We start from the raw sequence: 19,269 nt of genomic DNA, 5'->3' as shown, positions 1-19,269 counted from the left end.
TCTTTGTCCTTTAGCTTAAACATAGTCTACTCACATTTTTTATGATTATTGACATTTGGTTTTATTTCTTTTTTTTTTTTTTTTTTTTCTTTTAGTCTCTTATTTTTCTTCACACAATTTTTTTTTTTTTCATTTGCTAGTTTGGAAGTTAAATACTAAATTTCTGGTCTTATATTCCTGCCAGTGTTTAAAGTTAATCAAGAACCTTACCCTTTCCCCAAAATACAAAGAATGATGTTTGCTAAGTTTTGCCTATATTTTTAGCACTTTCTTGGCTCACTGTTTGTATTATGTCTGGAATTATATATGTATAAATACATTCTCTTTGTGTGTGTGTGTGTGTGTGTGTGTGTGTGTGTGTGTGTGTTTTAGATAAGGTCTCACTGTGTTACCCAGGCTGGAGTGCAGGGGTGTGATCATGACTCAGTGCAGCCTTGACCTCCTGGGCTCGGGTGATCCTCCCACCTCAGCCTCCTGAGTTGCTGGGACCACAGGCATGTACTACCATGCCCGGCTATGTTTTAAAAATTTCTGTAGAGACGGGGTCTCAGTATGTTGTCTAGGCTGGTCTCAAACTCCGGGCACAAGTGATCCTCCTGCCTTGGCCTCCTGAAATGCTGGGATTACAGGTGTGAGCCACCACACCCAGCCCCTAATTATGTTCTTACTAACAATATTTTCTGACTTCCATTATTGATTTTCAAAAGTTATCAGTCTTAATGGTTTCCAATTTGAAGATGATCTTTTTTCTTTGATTGTTTTAAATATCCTTTTTGTCTTTGATATTCTGTAGTTGAATTGTGATGTGCTGATTGTAGATTTCTTTTTTTGTATCCAGCTTGGAATTTGTTGTTTCTTGAATCTGGATTGGATCTTGCATTGGTTCTGAAAAAATTATCACTATCTCTTAGAATATTATCCCATTCTCTCTCTTTTTTGGAACTCTGTATAGATGTATGTTATGTTAAGTCATCGTACTTTATCTTTCATGTCTCCTAATTTCTCTAAGTTTCTGTCACTTTGTAATTGATAAATTCTGGAAAATTTTCTCTGATACATCTTTCATTTTACTGATTCTCTCTTCAGCTGTATCTGATTTGCCTTAAGCCCACTTACTGAGTTTTAAATTTCAATTACATTTTTTATTTTTATTTCATTTTTGTTTGTTTTCAAATCACTTTGATCATTCTTTGCACTTTTCTTCTCCCTGCTTATAATTTCAGCTTTATCTTTGTTCCTTTAAACAAATTAACCATAGGTCTGTTTTGTTTTATCTCCTATCCCTGCTAATTTTCAATATCTGAGGTCTTTGGGAGTTTGATTTCTGATGTTTGTTTTTGTTATTACTCATTTTTGGTACTTTCTTTCTTGAACATTTAGTGGTTTTGTTTTGTTTTGTTTTAATGTGAGGTGGTCATTTTCTTTTGAATTTTAGTAGTGGGAAGTTTTTGAGACCTGGGGCAAAGATACATTCCCCAGAGAGAATTTGCTAAAGACTTTAGCCTTGAAATCAGTTCAACCCTCACTGGCTGCCCGTATAGTGTGAATTTGGTTGTAAACCTAAGTGATGATTATTTTGGGTTACACATTCTCAGGGAGATGCCTTTCTTTCCCCTCTTCAATTTAGTACTATGATTCTATACAAGTAGTTTTGAAAAGTATAACACAGAGGGATAGAAAAGACACACAAATAACTATCATGGAGTATAATATGAGTTATGTGTGAAAGCCTAGAGTAACACAGGAAGGATTAAATATCCTCACCTGGATTTAGAAAGGTTTCGTAGAGATGTAAATGTTTGATATACTTCTGGAAAAATGAATCTTTTCCACTGGGGAAGTCAGAAGGAACCCAATGAGCAGATAGGCACAGAGGGCTTTTTAAGGGCATTGAGATTCATCAAATATGTATGCAGTGTGAGAGATAATGGTGTTTTTTTTGGTGAGTGGTTGGACATAAAATTATAAAAGGACAAGTTAGTGTTGGATTGGGAGGGATGTTTAATATTTTGCTAAAGATTTTGAATTTTGTCCTTTAAACATTGGGTAGGCTGTTAAATGTTTTTAAGCAAGAAAATGATGTGATCAGATGTGTGTTTTAGAAAATAACTGGCATCAGTATGGAAGAGTGATTGGAGGAAAATCAAAGAAGCTAAAATGTCATCTGAATCAGTAAATTATATAATTGTTTCTACATGTATATTTCCCCACCAATCCTCACCAAGATTCTACTATCAAACTTATGTTGTTGGTGAGCCTTTTTTCCATATCTCTTGACAACTCTTCTATACGTTCATAACTTTTTCAGGCCCTTTACTCAAACTTTATTATTGTCAGTATATAAGCTTGTCTCTTATTTGAGGTAATCACACTCAATTCCAGCTTTTCACTTCCTGACCATAAATTTGTTTGTAATCCATATCAATTTTCACTTCAGTTCTTTCATCCTGAGGGTAATGATTCTCTTGTTCATGACCATTTTGTTTTAACTTGTTCCCCTGGCTCTTTAACTTCTTCTGCCTTCTCTGGGACCTTGCTTTATTTATTCTACTTTATCTTGAACCATTGTCTCCTTAGAGTGTTCTTAATATATTTGACTTTTCCATCCAAAAATGGAAATCCTCTTCTACCTTATCCTACGTTCTGTCTTAAATTATGTCAAGTATTCTTCCTCTTTTCAGTAAGACTTCTGAGACGTGTAGTCTGTACCAGCTTTTCACTTTACTTCTCATTTCCTTATTAGCCCAATACAGTTTGCTTTTCTACCCCCATCACAATACTGAAACTACTCATGGTAGTTTTCTGTGACCTAATTGCAAATTTTAGTGGATGTTTTTTATTTCATTCTTCCATTCATTCAAAAATTAGTTGAGCACTTTATTCCACACTCTTGGAAATAAATTGGTGAGCAAAATAGTTACTTATGTTTTCATGGGCTTGCGTTTTAGAAGGTAAAACAGTAAACATGATGAGTAAATTAACTGTTACGAAAGAGAAAAAGTATAGCAGGGTAAGTCGGAAAGGGATATTGAGGATACAGCTTGCAGCACTAATAGGGTGGTCAGCATAGGTATCTATTTGAAGGTGAGATTTAAAGAAAGACTTTGAAGACAGTAAAGGAATAGCCAAATGGATTTCTGGTGGAAGAGGCTTCTACACAAAAGGAATAACTAGAGCAGTGATTTTCAAAATGTGGTTTCTGGGGACTGCATTATCTGGGAACTTGATAGAACACAAATTCTCAGTCTCTACCTTAGATCTGTTGAACTGGGAGCTCTGGAAATGGGGCCTAGCAATCTGTATTCAGCCCTTCTGTTGATTATGCTACATGCTGAAGTTTGGGCATTGCTGAACTAGAGAAATGACCATAATACAGAAGGATGCCTGACATGTTTGGGGAAGAACCAGAAGTCCTGTACTAATACAGAAGAGAGAGTGAGGGGGATGAATAATGGGAGAGAAGTTGTTGGAGATGGCAAGAGGGGGCAGATCTTATAGACAGAGCCTTATAAGAACTTTGTTTTTTTATTCCTAGTGAAATGGTGACCTCTTACAGGGTTTTGAGCAAAGGACTGACATAATCTGTTTTATATTTTTAAGGCATCACTCTGGCTGCATTGTTGAGAATACTCTGTTGGGGTAGACATCTCACCTATATTCAGTGATGTTTTCCTTCCTTTGAAATTTTGGGATTTCTGTAATGGATTTTAAAAATAACTTCCTGATTTTCCTTTTCTGTCTTTTGTTTGTTTTAAATAATTACTTTTCCTATGTAATTTCTTAATTTGTCATGTCCTCAGTGTCCCATTTTCTAGAGGTATTCTCATTGTTGTGGTTTTAACTACTACCTCTGTGCTGGTGACTTTAGCTCACATTAGACTTTTAGTGGGTAATATTTTAAATTCTGTGTGACAAGAACAGTGTTCATTTTGGAGGTTTTGAGTAAAACTTAAGATAATTTTATTGTACAGACCTATGACAGTGGTAGAACAATACCCATTTGATCAGTTTAAACCTGCGTTTATAATCTTTGTGTAAAGTTATATTTATTGTCTGAAATTTGTATTTATTGAATTTATTGTATTTATTATTTTGTTTTTGTTTCTGTTTTGTTTTTGAGACGGACTCGCTCTGTTGCCCAGGCTGGAGTGCAGTGGCGCGATCTCAGCCCACGGCAGGCTCCATCTCTGTGATGGACACCAGTCTCCTGCCTTGGCCTCCTGAGTAGCTGGGACTACAGGTGCCTGCCACCATGCCTGGCTAATTTTTTTGTATTTTTAGTAGAGACAGGGTTTCACCGTGTTAGCCAGGATGGTCTCCATCTCCTGACTTCGTGATCCACCTGCCTTTGGCCTCCCAAAGTGCTGGGATTACAGGAGTGAGCCACCGTGCCCGGCCTATTGTGTTTATTTTTAAGGTAGCAGTGTAGTCATAAGGTACCTGTTATGTTAATAGATGTTTGCCTCTATGCTACATTAAAGGGAGGTGCTGCCATTTTGTATAGACAAGTGAGATCCTAATCGACCAGTAGATTTCTCATGACCTAATGAAACTCATAAGTTTCTCATGTAGGAGAATAATTTAGTGTTTAATGTTTCCCTGTTTATTTTGTCTGATAGTTATTACTATTGTGTTGTTTTAAAAGCATGATCATTTTGCTACAATGGGACATATGCATTCCCCAAAATTACCACACTGCAAAATTGTGCAATAAAACAATAGGGTGTGTGGAGAAAATGAGGTTAGAGGATCAGCACTCAAAAACTTTATCCGTGGCACATAAAAGATAGGAATAAATGAAAAATGATAGCACAGCTTTGCATGTGAAATGGGGGGAAAAAAGCGTGAAATATTAAAGTAAACATGTCAGCATTCCATGAAATAGACCTGAAGTATACCTGTGGAAGTGGAATGTTTGCTACTTATGAGTTATTATGAAGTAAAACAAGAAGTGTTACCTGAAATCAGACAGTAAATTGTAGTACCAGATGTGGATGTATGTGCCTTATAACACACACAATGAACTTGGGTATTTGATAGGTGTTTGAAGTGTATGTTTGTGTATTCCTACATGGCTCAGATCACTTGGGTGCAGTTTTCTGCAGTCTTAGTGTTTCTCTGAGACAAATCACACATATAAATTTGTGTTATGCTCAAATTCTTTTCTTTTTTCTTTTTTTTTTTTTTTTGAGACAGAGTCTTACTCTGTTGCCCAGGATGGAGTGCATTGGTACAATCTTAGCTCACTGCAACCTCCACCTCTCAGCTCCAAGCGATTCTCCTGTCTCAGCCTCCCTAGTAGCTGGAACTACAGGCACGCACCACCATGCCTAATTTTTTGTATTTTCAGCAGAGACGGAGTTTTGCCATGTTGCCCGGGCTGGTCTCGAACTCCTGACCTCATGTGATCCACTTGCCTCGGCCACCCAAAGCACTGGGATTACAGGCATGAGCCACTGCACCTGGTTGCTCAAATTATTTTCTACTGTATCAATCATGTTGCAGCAAGTTCACATTTATAGACTAAGCCTTTCAACAGAACTCATTTGTCTTGAAATTTGGTCATTGCCTTCTATTTACATTGATTGAGGTGCTTGATTAGTCATTTCTCTATTTATTGAATAAGTTGCATATTCTTTGGTTCACTTGAGCAGTCAAATTAGGATGTTTGGAACATTGACAGGTGTGGTGTTATGGTAAAAACACTAGGCTTGAAGTTAAGATCTAATTTAAATCCTAGCTTTGCAACTTCAGTTTTGTTATCTTAAGGAAAGATTTCTGAATTTTTAACATAATATGTTCTAGCTACAAAAGTATCTCAGCAGGATTGTAGATATTCTGTAACTTTATTATGTGATGTTTAAAGCTGTTGTAGATTACATAATATATAAATAAGGTTTTGTACATTGTTTCATCAGTCATCTGGGCCCAAGGCTAGATGTTTAGAAAAAAATGTATGGATGGACTTAATTTTATTGATACTTAAGCTGCCTCTACCGATGCTTTTCTAGGTAAATAAAAGACCAGTTCTCTAATGCACAAATGTAGACATTGAATTTATTTCAGTTTAGAGGACTGGATTAATTTAGTCATCATTATAATCTATCAGTGTGGATAATCCAGTTGATAATTAAGTGCTGCTGCTTGTTTCTATGCTTTATAAATTCTGTTCTTACTTGAAATGACTGTTTGTAGTTCAGAAGTCATTTTATTAAAAGTGTGGTTTTATTTTAATATTTTGAATCATTTTGCCTTATAACTTTCAGGAATGAGGCTGATAAGAAGTTTGTTCCGATTTTTGTTCTCTTTAATGGTATTTTCCTTTGGTTGAGAGATTGAGAAAATGAGACCCTTTAATGATATCTTTAAAATAATTACCAAATATTATATAGGATTATTTTATTTTAGATTGTGGCTATCTTTTGGAGTATTCAAAAAATATTATTTTATTTTAAAGGATTACAAGATAAAGAACAAAATTTAACAAGAAGAATTAGTACCTCAGATATTCTGTCTGAAAAGGTAAGATGCTGCTTTGTGAGACTGTATCATCTCTGTAAGACCCATTTTCACATTGCTTTATTTTGTTCTGTTGTAAGGGAAATTGTCTTTCACTCATTTTCTTTCATCATTGCTATAACTCCATTTGGACATAAGCCTTAAAGATAAGAAATTCTGTAGTGACATCTTGGAGTCTCTTTTCCCTGGGTTCTGCAAATGATGTTTAATTAAATGTTATATATATTCATACAGGATCTTTTTTTATCATTTGTTTTTTTGAAACCTTTAATTTTGATCCAGATATTTTCTCCATTTTTTGTGGGTTATCCTGTGTGGGTAAGCTTTTGGAGTTAGGTAGACCTTCACCTGGTATCAAATTCTATTTCCACTTCTTGTTAGCTGAGTGACCTTGTATAAACTATTTAGCCTTTGCTTGCTTCTATATTCTTTTCTACAAAATGAACTTAACGTCTTCTGTCCTCTGGGTTGTTGTGAGGCTTCAGTATAATGAAATACAGAAGCATCAAGCACTGTGTTTGACATGTAACAGTCACTCAGTAACCTAAGCCTTTTCAGTTTGTTGAATTCGAGATCTGAAATATCTGTAGTTTTTTTCTTTTGAGAGTTCAGTTTGTTTTTCTGTATAAATTGAAATGATTTAAATGGTCTAGGAGCTTTAGGAAAAAGATGGCCCTGAATTTAGAAATGATACTATAACGTACACATACACATTTTTAATACCCTCACAATAACCCTGTGAATCAAGTTGACATTATGTACATTTCATAGATGATGTAAGAGTCCTGTGAGTAGATTAAGTGACTTGCCTAAAGTTATATAGGAATTAAGTGTCAGAGCAAGTAATTTAATGAGCATGTCTGACTAATGGGAACTAACGAGCTTAGCTCTGTGCTCTTGCTGTTCAAGTAACTACCTCACGTATCATATAGGTAGGTGACAGAATCAGTGGTTTCTTTCATTCCAAAGGGAGTAGTTGCAAAAAATAATCAAAAGTCTCACTGGGTGTGGTGGCTTATGCCTGTAATCCCAGCACTCTGGAAGGCTGAGGTGGATTGATCACTTTAGCTCAGGAGTTTGAGACCAGCCTGGGCAACATAGTGAAATCCCAACTTGAAAAAAATTAAATAATTTAAAACAAAAGAAAACAAAAAGACTTTGTCTCAGTGGAACAGTGAGGATAGCTTTATTTTAGTTAAACTCTCTACATGAGTACTATTTAATAGAATTTTCTACAATAATGGAAATGTTTTATAGCTGTATTCTCCAATATGGTAGCTGTTAGCTACACGTGGCTATGAAGAACTTGAAAAGTGATTAGTGTGGCTTAGGTCCAAATTTTTAAATTCAGTTTTGGTAATTTAAATTCAGATAGCCACATGTGACTCATTGCTGCCATATTGAACAGCACAGCTCTAGAATTTCAGTACTAGGCAATAGAATTTGATACAGTTAAGTGACTGAGAACTTAAAAAAGTATCATGATAATTTTAAAATTATTGCTTACATGTAGTTACCAACAGTGGAAAGGGTAACTATTCTGGTTTGGTTAAATTGAAGTACTGAAGTGTATGACAGTAGTTGAGGGCTTATAGTAGTTCATATTCAGGTGAAATCGTTAGTTAGTATCCACTGTTTTCTTTATGTTTAACAATAGAAATAATTTAATTGGATTTTGGGAGAAAATATAATTTACCTATAAGAAAAAGTTATTAGATAAGTAGCCCTTCATCTTTTGGAATCTTTTTTGACTCTTCCTTTCCCTTTCATGCACATACATAAAGAAAAAGCAGAGTTTGTGTTTAACTTCAAGAGTGGGGAAGCCAAAGCTATCCTCCCACCCCTTATTAAAATCAATGGACTCTAATTATGAACCTCTTCGGAACCTGCCATTTTTCAGTTCTGTTTTTGCTATCATGTGGAGAATATTTCGAAAGTGAAATGCAAAAGTTATTTCAATTGGAAAAAAGTCTCAGACATCTGCTTTTAACATTATTGTCCTGTTTTAGCTTTCCTGAAGAAAAGTCTGTTTTCAAAATATATAAAATATTCAGATAAATATCTGTAGCCTTAGAACACATAACAGTCAGCTGTAAGCAAATCTCTGTAGATTTTTCCCTTCACTAGTAATTTAAAGAATTAAAAAATATACACGTAAAAGAAAATTTGTACATTTGAATCTTGAGGATGTCTGTTGTTCTGTATTACTGGTGAGGCCAGCAAAGCACGTGATCAGGGAACCACTTCCTTCTTCTTTCCTTACCTCTCCTGGGTCTTATGTCTTCATTGCATTTGCTGCCATCAGACTTTTACTCTTTCAGGTTTGGGAAGCCCTTTTAAATGTTAGCTACTAACTCTTTTATTTTTTTGCATTATCCTGTTCTATCAGTTGTACCGCCTCACCAACCCTACATTACCTATATACACATACCTTCTGCAGACTGAACTTCTATTCGTATTTTAGGAATTACATTAGAGTCTTAGGCTATGGGAAGTAAATTAGTTTACTTATGTTATCTGTATTTGCCTTGTCATATTTGCCTTCAAACTTTAAATTTTTATCTTATAAAGGATTTGACTTGATAAAATGTATAAGCTAAATAATAGAATTAAAATTTTAGCTCTTTCTTTTGCTTTAAAGAAACTTGGTGAAGATGAAGAGGAACTATCTGAATTACAGCTTCGCCTTTTGGCCCTTCAGTCAGCCAGTAAAAAATGGCAACAAAAAGAACAGCAGGTGATGAAAGAAAGCAAAGAAAAGTTGACTAAGACGAAAACCGTACAGCAAAAGTTAAAACAAGTACAAAACACATTCGGCCAAAAAAGTTAGCACTACAGGTGATCATTTTTATTAAATCTTTTGTTTTTGTTTTGTTTTGTTTTGTTTTTTGAGACAGAGTTTTGCTCTTGTCACCCAGGCTGGAGTGCAGTGGTGTGATCTCTGCTCACTGCCACCTCCACCTCCCGGGTTCAGGTGATTCTCCTGCCTCAGTCTCCCAAGTAGCTGGGATTACAGGCGCCCACCACCACGCCCAGCTAATTTTTTGTAGTTTTGGTAGAGACGGGGTTTCACCATGTTGGGTAGGCTGGTCTCAAACTCCTGACCTCAGGTGATCCGCTCGCCTTGGCCTCCCAAAGTGCTGGGGTTATAGGTGTGAGCCACTGCTTGTTAAATTCTTCTAGCTGAATTCATTATCAGTATAGTTTTGGGATTTTAATTCAGAGTTTTGAGTTTGGGGAATTATAGGGCCCTAAAATGGAAAACAGTCTTATATAAACAACTTAAGAGGAGCATCATCATTGATGAATCGATAATGAAAATATTTTAAAGACTCTTATTTTCTTTTATCTCCTGACAGATACTAATGTTTATGTATTTTTTATTTAAAGCTAAACAAGCATTGAGGAAGCAGCAAACAAAGGCATGGAAGAAACTACAACAACAAAAAGAACAGGAAAGACAGAAAGAAGAGGATCAGCGGAAACAAGCTGAAGAAGAAGAGAGAAGGAAAAGAGAGGAAGAAATCAGAAAAATTCGAGATCTCTCAAATCAGGAAGAACAGTACAATCGATTCATGAAATTGGTTGGTGGCAAGAGGAGATCAAGAAGTAAAGTAAGAAATGCAAAAATATAAAATCAAAACGTTACTCTAAGTTTCCTTAAAGTCTTATTTCATAGATTCTGTCAAATAAGAAAGCTTATTTTATAAATAACTGTTGGAAGAAAGGAAGGTAGGTTATAATTGGGAAAGCATCTTTTGTAGTCGTAGGTATTAGAGGACAAAATGAAGGCTAAAATTATGATTAGCAGAGACTACTTTTAGCTTTCTTACCATTTTCTATTTAGGTGAAAGTAGGATTACTAAATTGTGAAAACAAAATGGCTGTTTCTTAAATACAGGGGTAGAATTTCATTAGTTTTTCATTGTTTAGTAATGTAGATTGAGAATTGTGTCATGACTAGTATGGACTATTTTAATGTTAAATCATCATGTAGTAATAACCTTAGTGCATGTGGCTATTTTGTGTTTAGTGGTCAAGCATTTGTTGAACATTTACTATGTATATGAATATACTTGTTGTCTTCTCTTTTTCTCTCTCCCTCCCTTCTTTTACCCTGTGCACCCAAAAAGAAGAAAAAAAGCCCAAAAAGAGTACACTTGAGAATGTATTAATGAAGAATAGAGGGATATTAAAGAGTAAATTCATTAATTGGAGTTAGATTTGCTTAAGCAAGGAATATTGTAAATATTTATACTTTGAACTTTTTTTTTTTTTTTGTGGGGGGGTTTTCTTTTTTCGCCTAGGCTGGAGTGCAATGGCATGATCTCGGCTCACTGCAACCTCCGTCTCCCAGGTTCAAGCGATTCTCCTGCCTCAGCCTCCCGAGTAGCTGGGATTACAGGCGCCCGTCACCACGCCTGGCTAATTTTTTTGTATTTTAAAAGTAGAGACGGGGTTCGCCATGTTGGCCAGGCTCGTCTCGAACTCCTGACCGCATGAGCCACCGCACCGGGCCAATAGAATCTTTTTCTAGAGATAAATATGGTATTATTTGCACATTATTCTTTACCTCCTCAAGAGGTTTTGCGAGTTTTTAGTTTATTATAAACTGTCTCTGAGTGAAACATAGTAAGAAGTAGACAAGAAAACAGCATACAATAGGTAAACACATTTACCCAGAATTTGTAGTTTTCAGGTATCATTAATTTATTCATAATTAAAATGTTTTTGAATTTTTAGAGAAATGTTCTCTATGTAGTCATGATGATGTAAAACTTGCTTATATTTCTCTAGTTTCTTAATCATACAGAAGTCATAAGTGTACAAGAGTTTGATGTCATTTTTACAAGAAGAGCTAATTAGTGGCTTAGCTAACAGTGGGGGATTTCATCTGTATGGCTAGTATTTTGGAAATTCCATTATCTATCTCATTATACAGTTATGAAATGTCAGCCAGTGTAGCTGTCATTTAAATTGAATCTCCCAAAGATGTGATAGGCACATCTAACTGAATCACCATGATTTTTGATACTCTTCCCTAGAAGATAACCATCAGTTCTTTTGTGATTTGTAACCCAAGACAGAAAATGCTTTGAAACTAAAAAAAAGTGTTGTATACTTAGTCTTCAGATCCTGACCTGAGGCGATCCTTAGATAAGCAACCTACTGATAGTGGAGGAGGCATTTATCAGTATGATAACTATGAAGAAGTTGCTATGGATACAGATAGTGAAACCAATTCTCCAGGTATGAGCCAAAACTTGAAACCTTTGTGTATTTACATGTATTAAGTAGAGAATAGTCATTATGGTACTCAAAACCTTGAAAGAATGTGTAATGCAAGTGAGATTTGCTGATGAACTGTATGATGATAGACATTATTTGTTGTTGTGAATACTTAGAGAGCAAACCTCAAATAAGTAATATTAATCTTTATTTCCAAGTGTTTCTAGATAGCCTTTAAAGTAAAAAATAAATAAATAAGGCATTGTTTAAACTCTGTTAACTATTGCTCTAGAAAGTGAAGATTGGGCCGGATGCAGTGGCTCACGCATGTAATCCCAATACTTTGGGATGCTGAGGTGGGCAGATTGCTTGAGGCCAGAAGTTGGAGACCAGCCTGGCTGACATGACGAAACCCCGTCTCTACTAAAAATACAAAAATTCGCTGGGTGTGGTGGCATGTGCCTGTAATCCCAGCTTCTTGGGAGGCTAAGGCATGAGAATTGCTTGAACCTGGAAGGTGGAGTTTTCGGTGAGCTGACATCGCACCACTGCACTCCCACCTGACTAACAGAGAAGATTCTGTCTCAAAAAATAAAATGAAAAGTGAAGAATGGGAAAGATGAGAACACTACTCTTTAAAAAAACAAACTCTTGATGTTTATATCCAAGATTCATTCTGCTTTAGTCAAAGAACAAAAGACCTTTTTTGCTATTTGGCTTCCTGTCTCTTTCTAGTATGATAATTTGTAGAAATTTTGAGACAGAAAATTATACTAGTGCCATCTCAGGAAAGACTAGTTAGAACTGGTCAGGGCTGTAACTCTCCTTTAGGTTGCATTGTCTAGAATCTGACTTATCTTTGAGGGCCAGAGACTTGATTTTGTTGATGTTCAGGGGTGATTGGCTGTGAGAGACCTATTCCTTCACAAATAATTTAAAACACGTAAGACTGAGGCAGATAGCAGAATGCAGTTGGCATTCCAGGAACTGGAGAATTTGGAAGAACACATGATCAGTGTATTTCTCCCTGTAGTCACATGGTGAGACCAAATCAAAACTGGAATCCTACTTTGGTGTATCTAGACTAGAGACAAAACAAAATATGTATTATTTGGCTAGTGTTTACCAAAATGCTCATTTTTCAGGTTGTTATTGTAAGCTGATATGTGATAGTCTTACATTATATTATGTTTTGATAACATAATTTAACTTGCTTTGGTCAATCTTTAATTTTCTTATTTTCAGATTCTTGGAGATGATTTTTTGTAATTCCCAAGTATCGACAATATTATTAATACTTTATTTCTATAAAATAACTTTATGATCTATGCTTTTTAAATGATTTTGTGAAACGTAGAGAACGTACTCTCTATGCAGCTTTGTCAAATTTTAATTTTTTGCCACATTAACTGCAGATATTTATATATATGTATTTTTTCCATTCAAGGTCAATTTTTTTCTCAAATTTTGCCAACACAAACGTATTATATTTGAAGAAATGTGCATTAAAAATATCTTTTAATTCACTTTATCTTGTATTAAAAAAAAGTTTAAAAAAACAAGATAATTCAAATACAGTAAAAAATCAGTTTAGGATCTGAGGTTCCAGGCAGTTCAAAAATTCCTGGAAGGTTGTTTTTTTTTTTCACCAGGATACCACAATGGCAGAACAACTTAAAAATCAGAATACTAAAATTATGGGGTGGTCCCGGCAGCTGCCCCGTCCAGCTGGAGCACACAGTGCCACCAAGGTAGAGAGGCCAGGGTCAGAGACAGTGGGCATCCCAATGCCAGCCTGCCCATCCATGTAATGAAAGCAGAGCAGGAACTGCAGCTGCATGGCCTTGGGAGCGGGTGGACTTGTGGAAAGCCAGGTTTTGAGGCTGCAAATACTTTGAGTACCACTGGTGGTCCCAGAGCAGGTGGAACCTGTATCTGCACCTCTGTTCCAACTAGCCTCCTGGCACAGGGCTAGGCCCACATCCTGGCCTCTGCATCTTGATCTGGGCTGGGGCTGGTCCACCTCGTCATTCTGGCCAGTGCTCATACTATAAGCCAATCACAAGTTATGTCAACTTCCTTCCTGTGTTGAAACACAAGAATGGCTGGGCACGGTGGCTCACACCTATAATCCCAGAACTTTGGGAGGCCGAGGTGGGAGGATCACCTGAGGTCAACAGTTTGAAACCAGCCTGATGAACATGGTGAAACGTTGCCTCTACTAAAAATACAAAAATTAGAGCCAGTAGTGGTGGCTCGCCCCTATAGTCCCAGCTACTCAGGAGCCTGAGGCAGGAGAATCACTTGAACCTGGGAGGTGGAGGTTGTAGTGAGCTGAGATTGCGCAACTGCACTCTAGCCTGGGCACTGAGCGAGACTGTGTCTCAAAAATAAATAGATAACAAGAAAGCTTGACACAGAATCAAGAGCACAGTAGAAGTACCTACTGTTAATACTATTAACTGAATCAAACACCAGCAAACACTTTCCCAGTTCTTTGTCCTCCTGGATGATCCTGACTTGGTGGGTAGCATGAACCAGCACGTAATGGACTTCATCTTTCCTGCCAGTAGTTTCTAACATTCATGAATGAAGGCTCCTCTTGCTGAGGGCACCCTCTACCTTCCCACTGTCCTTTCAGACCCCCTAGTGGTGGGCCCAACACAAAGGTTAGAAAGTCCTCAGAAGCCTTTCCTGGCACCTGGCAGTGAGTCAGGGCTGGTTAAATCTGGATGAGGACAGTGCAAGCTGGAGGGCTTTCCTTGGAGATCAGTGCACTCACTAGGTCCACCCTCTCTCCCAGATACTAGGAAGGGAAAACATGCCAAGTCCATAAAATGAGAGCACCATCAAATGTCAGACTATTAAACATTCAAATGTTCATGGGGCAGAACACTGAGCATAGACATAGCCTCTCTCTGCCACCTAATAACACAAATGTGACACAGCAGCCACATCTGCAGCGCTACGTAAAATGTTCCAAAGATAATGTATATTCAGATGATCTCATTTGGGACTCAAGTCAACCCCATATAAGGCATGTGGATAATAATGTATTGACTTGTGAGACAACTGGGATAAAGAAGAAATGTTAGATTTTCTCTAAGATTATATAGTTAGTGGGTAGGGTAGTAAGAGTAGTCTTTGAAACTGCTATATTTCAGTGAGCCTAACAAGTCATTGAAGATAAAATACACAATTATTTTTATCTGCTACCAAGGAAGAAAAATGCTGAGATGCATCAATTGTAATTATTTCAAAATTAAAATGTGAAAAAATGTCTACCTTAATGACTAAATACACTAAGTAATTCTTCTCATTCCTGGTTTTATTTGCTTTCAACACAGCTTATATAGTCCATGTCCTCAACTTTCTTTTGCTCCACAAGAAGGGAATAATGAAGTCACCACATCATTGTTTTCCTTTGGCTAGGGCACTTTGGCAGGATTCAAGGGAATTTTTTGTTTCATTATTTCTTGAAAAGTATGCTTGTGGTTTTGTTTGTGTGTGTGTGTGTGTGTGTGTGCTTTTTTTTCTTTCTTTTTTTAAGTATGCTTCTAGCCTTTCCTGCTCTATTCCCTGCTCTTATCATTAGGTTAAAAGTGGAACAAAGTGAGAGTTTTGAGGGACTAATCGTTAGTTTGAAGTGAATGGCTGACTTTATGATGATATGACAATTTTAAATGGCTGGAGATGGACTTATGAGCGTTAAAGATTTTATCAGAGGTTGATAAAATCTAATTTGCACTCCACCTAGATGTATTTCTTCAAATATAACATAAACCTAATGTATTCCTGGTGAAATATTTCTGTTACTAAACTCTTAACAAAAAATTTGTTTACAGCTCCTTCACCAGTGCAACCGCCATTTTTCTCTGAATGTTCATTGGGGTATTTTTCTCCAGCACCGTCTCTTTCTTTGCCTCCACCACCTCAGGTTTCTGTAAGTCAAAATTGATTTCTAAGAAAATTATTTTGTCTTGGCTTTTCTAATTTGTTTTTAAAAACAAATGAATGGTTAGGTTTGAAGAGGGCTTAAAAAATCAGAATTGCTTATGAGAATTAATAGCATTGAAATATGTAGAATAAACAGTTGATTAAAGCAGCAAGCTATCCATTTGATAGATTTTTTTCATAGCTAATTTTTAATTTCATGTTGACTTTTCGGTACCTATCATGTTTCCTTCTTCTCTTTACTCTCATCTAGTAGCTACTCAGAAAATTTATTCAAAAACAGAAGTTATCTACTGTTTTGGACTGTCTCTTTTTTAGGGAATTGGAATTTATGTGCATTAGGATGCTTCTAAAATTAATATTCTCTCCTTTCTCCTCTTTTCAGAAAGATGGTTATTTTAACTTGAAAATCCAGCAAAAGAAAAGCATTTTCTATGAAGTTAATTTCTTTTCCCCTGTCTCCAGTCCTCCCACAAAAACAAAACAAAATAAAAAAACGAAAATAGGAAAAGGAAGAAAGGAAGTAGAGGAATCAGACATTAAAAGTTTTGACATTATTTTTAGATTGTGAGAGCCTAGAGATCAAATTGAGTATCTCTCACTCAGTAGGTGTAAGAGGGAACCTTTCCGTTTCAGGAAAGATGTGTAGTGTGTTTCTAGAACATATATGGTGAGGCGAATATTAGAGCCAGTAGTGAGAGAGAAAACAGCACTTTCTTCGTTGTAATGTTTTCTTTTGGGAAATAAATAAACTAAATGCCGAGAGAAATACTGGAAGATCTTTGATGCAAATACATACCCAAATTCAGGGATTTGTGTAAAATTAGTTTCCTTTATAGATATTCTCTAAGAAGCCATTTTAAGAGAATAGTGGTGATTCTTCTTGATACTTAATTAATGATTAAGGTACTCTGGACTATTATTCACAGAATCCCTTGGTTTCTAATTTTTATTTTTTACTGAAATATGTCTTGGGTTTCAGTATCTCTTCTTGCTTTCAGGTAGTCATCTAGAAGGAAGGACCTTGTATAGTTTGATATCTATATTTTCTAGAATGCTAAATGTATATAAGAATGAGAACAGAGAAGTTTGTATAATTTTCCTTGAAGTTAATAAATGTTTCAAATATTGTTGATTTTTTTTTAATTGTAAAATAACACTTTTCATGGTTGGCTATTGATTTCTGGGTTTGTTTTGAGGTTAACATATACTTAGCTTACTATACTTACAGCTAAAATAATAATATAAAGTTTATTTTTTTCTAGTTTAATATTGCTGCAGAGATAAGCATTTGAGTTGATAAAATTTGCATTGTAATTATTTCTTTTTTTAAAACATAGTCTTTGCCACCTTTGAGCCAGCCTTATGTGGAAGGCTTGTGTGTTTCTCTTGAACCTCTACCTCCTCTACCACCATTACCACCTCTCCCACCTGAAGATCCAGAACAGCCTCCAAAACCACCTTTTGCAGATGAGGAAGAGGAGGAAGAAATGCTGCTTCGAGAAGAACTACTTAAATCTCTAGCAAATAAAAGAGCTTTTAAGCCAGAGGTAATTTAGGTACCTGAACCTCTAGGTGGTGCTCTTGAGCTTAGCTTTATGGTAGTCCTACTTTTTTCTGGTTACTTGGGTTTCATTGGACTTTTCTGCCAAGTGGGGATAATTCTAACATGCTCCAGATTTTTAAAGGTAGCAGAAATTTATTTTTATTTAGGAATGTTTCATATCTTTCTCTTCCTTATATAGGAAACATCCAGTAATAGTGACCCACCTTCACCTCCAGTTCTGAACAATTCACATACTGTGCCAAGAAGCAATCTATCAATAGTCAGTATTAACACAGTGTCTCAGCCTAGGATACAGAATCCAAAGTTTCACAGAGGACCTCGTCTTCCACGAACTGTGATCTCGGTAAAACAAAATTTAATGCTACTTTTATTCAAACAGTTGTGAGAAATTTCTATGAAGTTTAGTTGTCCTGTTTTCTACCCCTTAGTTTATTTATATACACACATATATTCACATATAAATACAAATTTTTAAAATTTATTTTTAATTTATTGATAAAATGAGAGCAACACCTTCACTTGAAAACTGGTAAAGTTTGGTGATAGTGTGTTGGGGGAGTTATTGTTTTCATCAGAGTGGTATACTTTCCTCTGTCGTTTCTTCAACTTTTTTTCTATAGAAATTGGCTTATTCAGATTTTCTATCTTTTTGGAGTCAAAATTTTAACAAATTACATGTTTTTTATTTCTCCCATCTCTTTGTATACTTTGTGTATGTTTTCCAATCAATGACTACACTATTATGAAAGAAATTATTAGTGATGTTTATTAAGGAGGTTGAAATGATAGTTTGTTTCTATCTTGTTTTCTAATGGCTTCAAAGTAAAATAAATAGAACAAAGACAAGTTGAAATCTTGCCTCTGTTAGGTAAGCCAGTTTTGGCAATTGACCCTCTATATGTAACCACAAAGTACAGAATTTTGATAATTATGTAAAATTAACAAAATAATTTTTCTTTGGTTTTAAAAGAGTTAAATTGCATTGTGGTTCTTTATATAGAAAGCGAAAATAAAATTTTAATGAGAGTAATTATGGTATAGAAAGACTTAAAGAATATACATTTTATGTCTCGGGCATATAACCAGTATTGGTTGACACAGTGGATTATATAATACAACCCTAGAAGGAGACATAGACTGTCTACTTGGAGCCCATTATTTTTGTGGATTGAAATTCAGAGAGGTTAAATGATGTCCTTTTGTTATCACGAGTAATAAATATATTGTCTTTGCAGCTTCCAAAGCATAAATCAGTGGTTGTAACACTAAATGATTCAGATGATAGCGAATCTGATGGAGAGGCTTCTAAGTCAACAAATAGTGTTTTTGGTGGATTAGAGTCCATGATTAAAGAAGCAAGACGAACTGCTGAGGTAAGTGTAATAATTAAAGGTGGTAAGAAAGATTACCTTTTGACAATCAGTAAAATTTATTTTTTCCTGAAAACTAAACCATAAAGTTATAGATTTTAATAACATTGATTTTGGACATATTTTAAGTATTCGTGCTATTAGGACTTTATGTAATGAAGCATGTATCAATGTAGATTCATTTTACTATTAAAAGTTTCCATTATTTGTGTTTCCTATTAAGTACTTCCTTTTTCAAAATAGTAAAATTGGTTGGATAATTGTTCTTTGTAGTAGGGAGACTGTTGTTTTAGAGTTGTGTTGTGTTACCAGAGAACAGTTTTTATTAAAATTTATTATCTAAGTACAACTTTTATCCTTTTTTCCCTATTTCAATTGTTGTTCAGCTATTATTTAATACAATGATTTTCAGACTGTAGATCTTGACTACTTGGTGGCATATACAATTTAGTAGTTATCAACCAACATTGTTTTAGAAAAAAGAATAGAAAATGATGAAGACATTCAGGTATTTCTAAATAAATTCAGTATACGCTGGGTTGCAATGTAAAATATAAATCTTAGTATGGAATTTTGGAAAGTTGATGATCTAGTTGACTTCAATTTTTTTTTTTTTTTTTTTTTTTTTTT

General features: G+C 35.4%; 1 protein-coding gene across 1 annotated transcript in view; it reads left to right on the top strand.

Moving 5' to 3' along the window:
- ZFC3H1 (zinc finger C3H1-type containing) overlaps positions 1–19,269 on the top strand; it is a 54,462-nt gene that overhangs the window by 9,004 nt on the left and 26,189 nt on the right. Inside the window, 9 exon segments of the mRNA XM_017867509.1 lie at positions 6,458–6,522; positions 9,161–9,315; positions 9,317–9,357; positions 9,910–10,133; positions 11,646–11,769; positions 15,594–15,691; positions 17,043–17,252; positions 17,448–17,612; positions 18,505–18,642. Of these exon segments, the coding sequence (XP_017722998.1) occupies positions 6,458–6,522; positions 9,161–9,315; positions 9,317–9,357; positions 9,910–10,133; positions 11,646–11,769; positions 15,594–15,691; positions 17,043–17,252; positions 17,448–17,612; positions 18,505–18,642 (1,220 nt within the window).

This window comes from Rhinopithecus bieti, unplaced genomic scaffold (assembly GCF_001698545.2).
Source record: "Rhinopithecus bieti isolate Rb0 unplaced genomic scaffold, ASM169854v2 scaffold_3874, whole genome shotgun sequence".
NCBI lineage: Eukaryota > Metazoa > Chordata > Mammalia > Primates > Cercopithecidae > Rhinopithecus > Rhinopithecus bieti.
The sequence above is the reverse complement of the archived record's forward strand: the minus strand, read 5'-3'. Positions and strand labels throughout refer to the sequence as shown.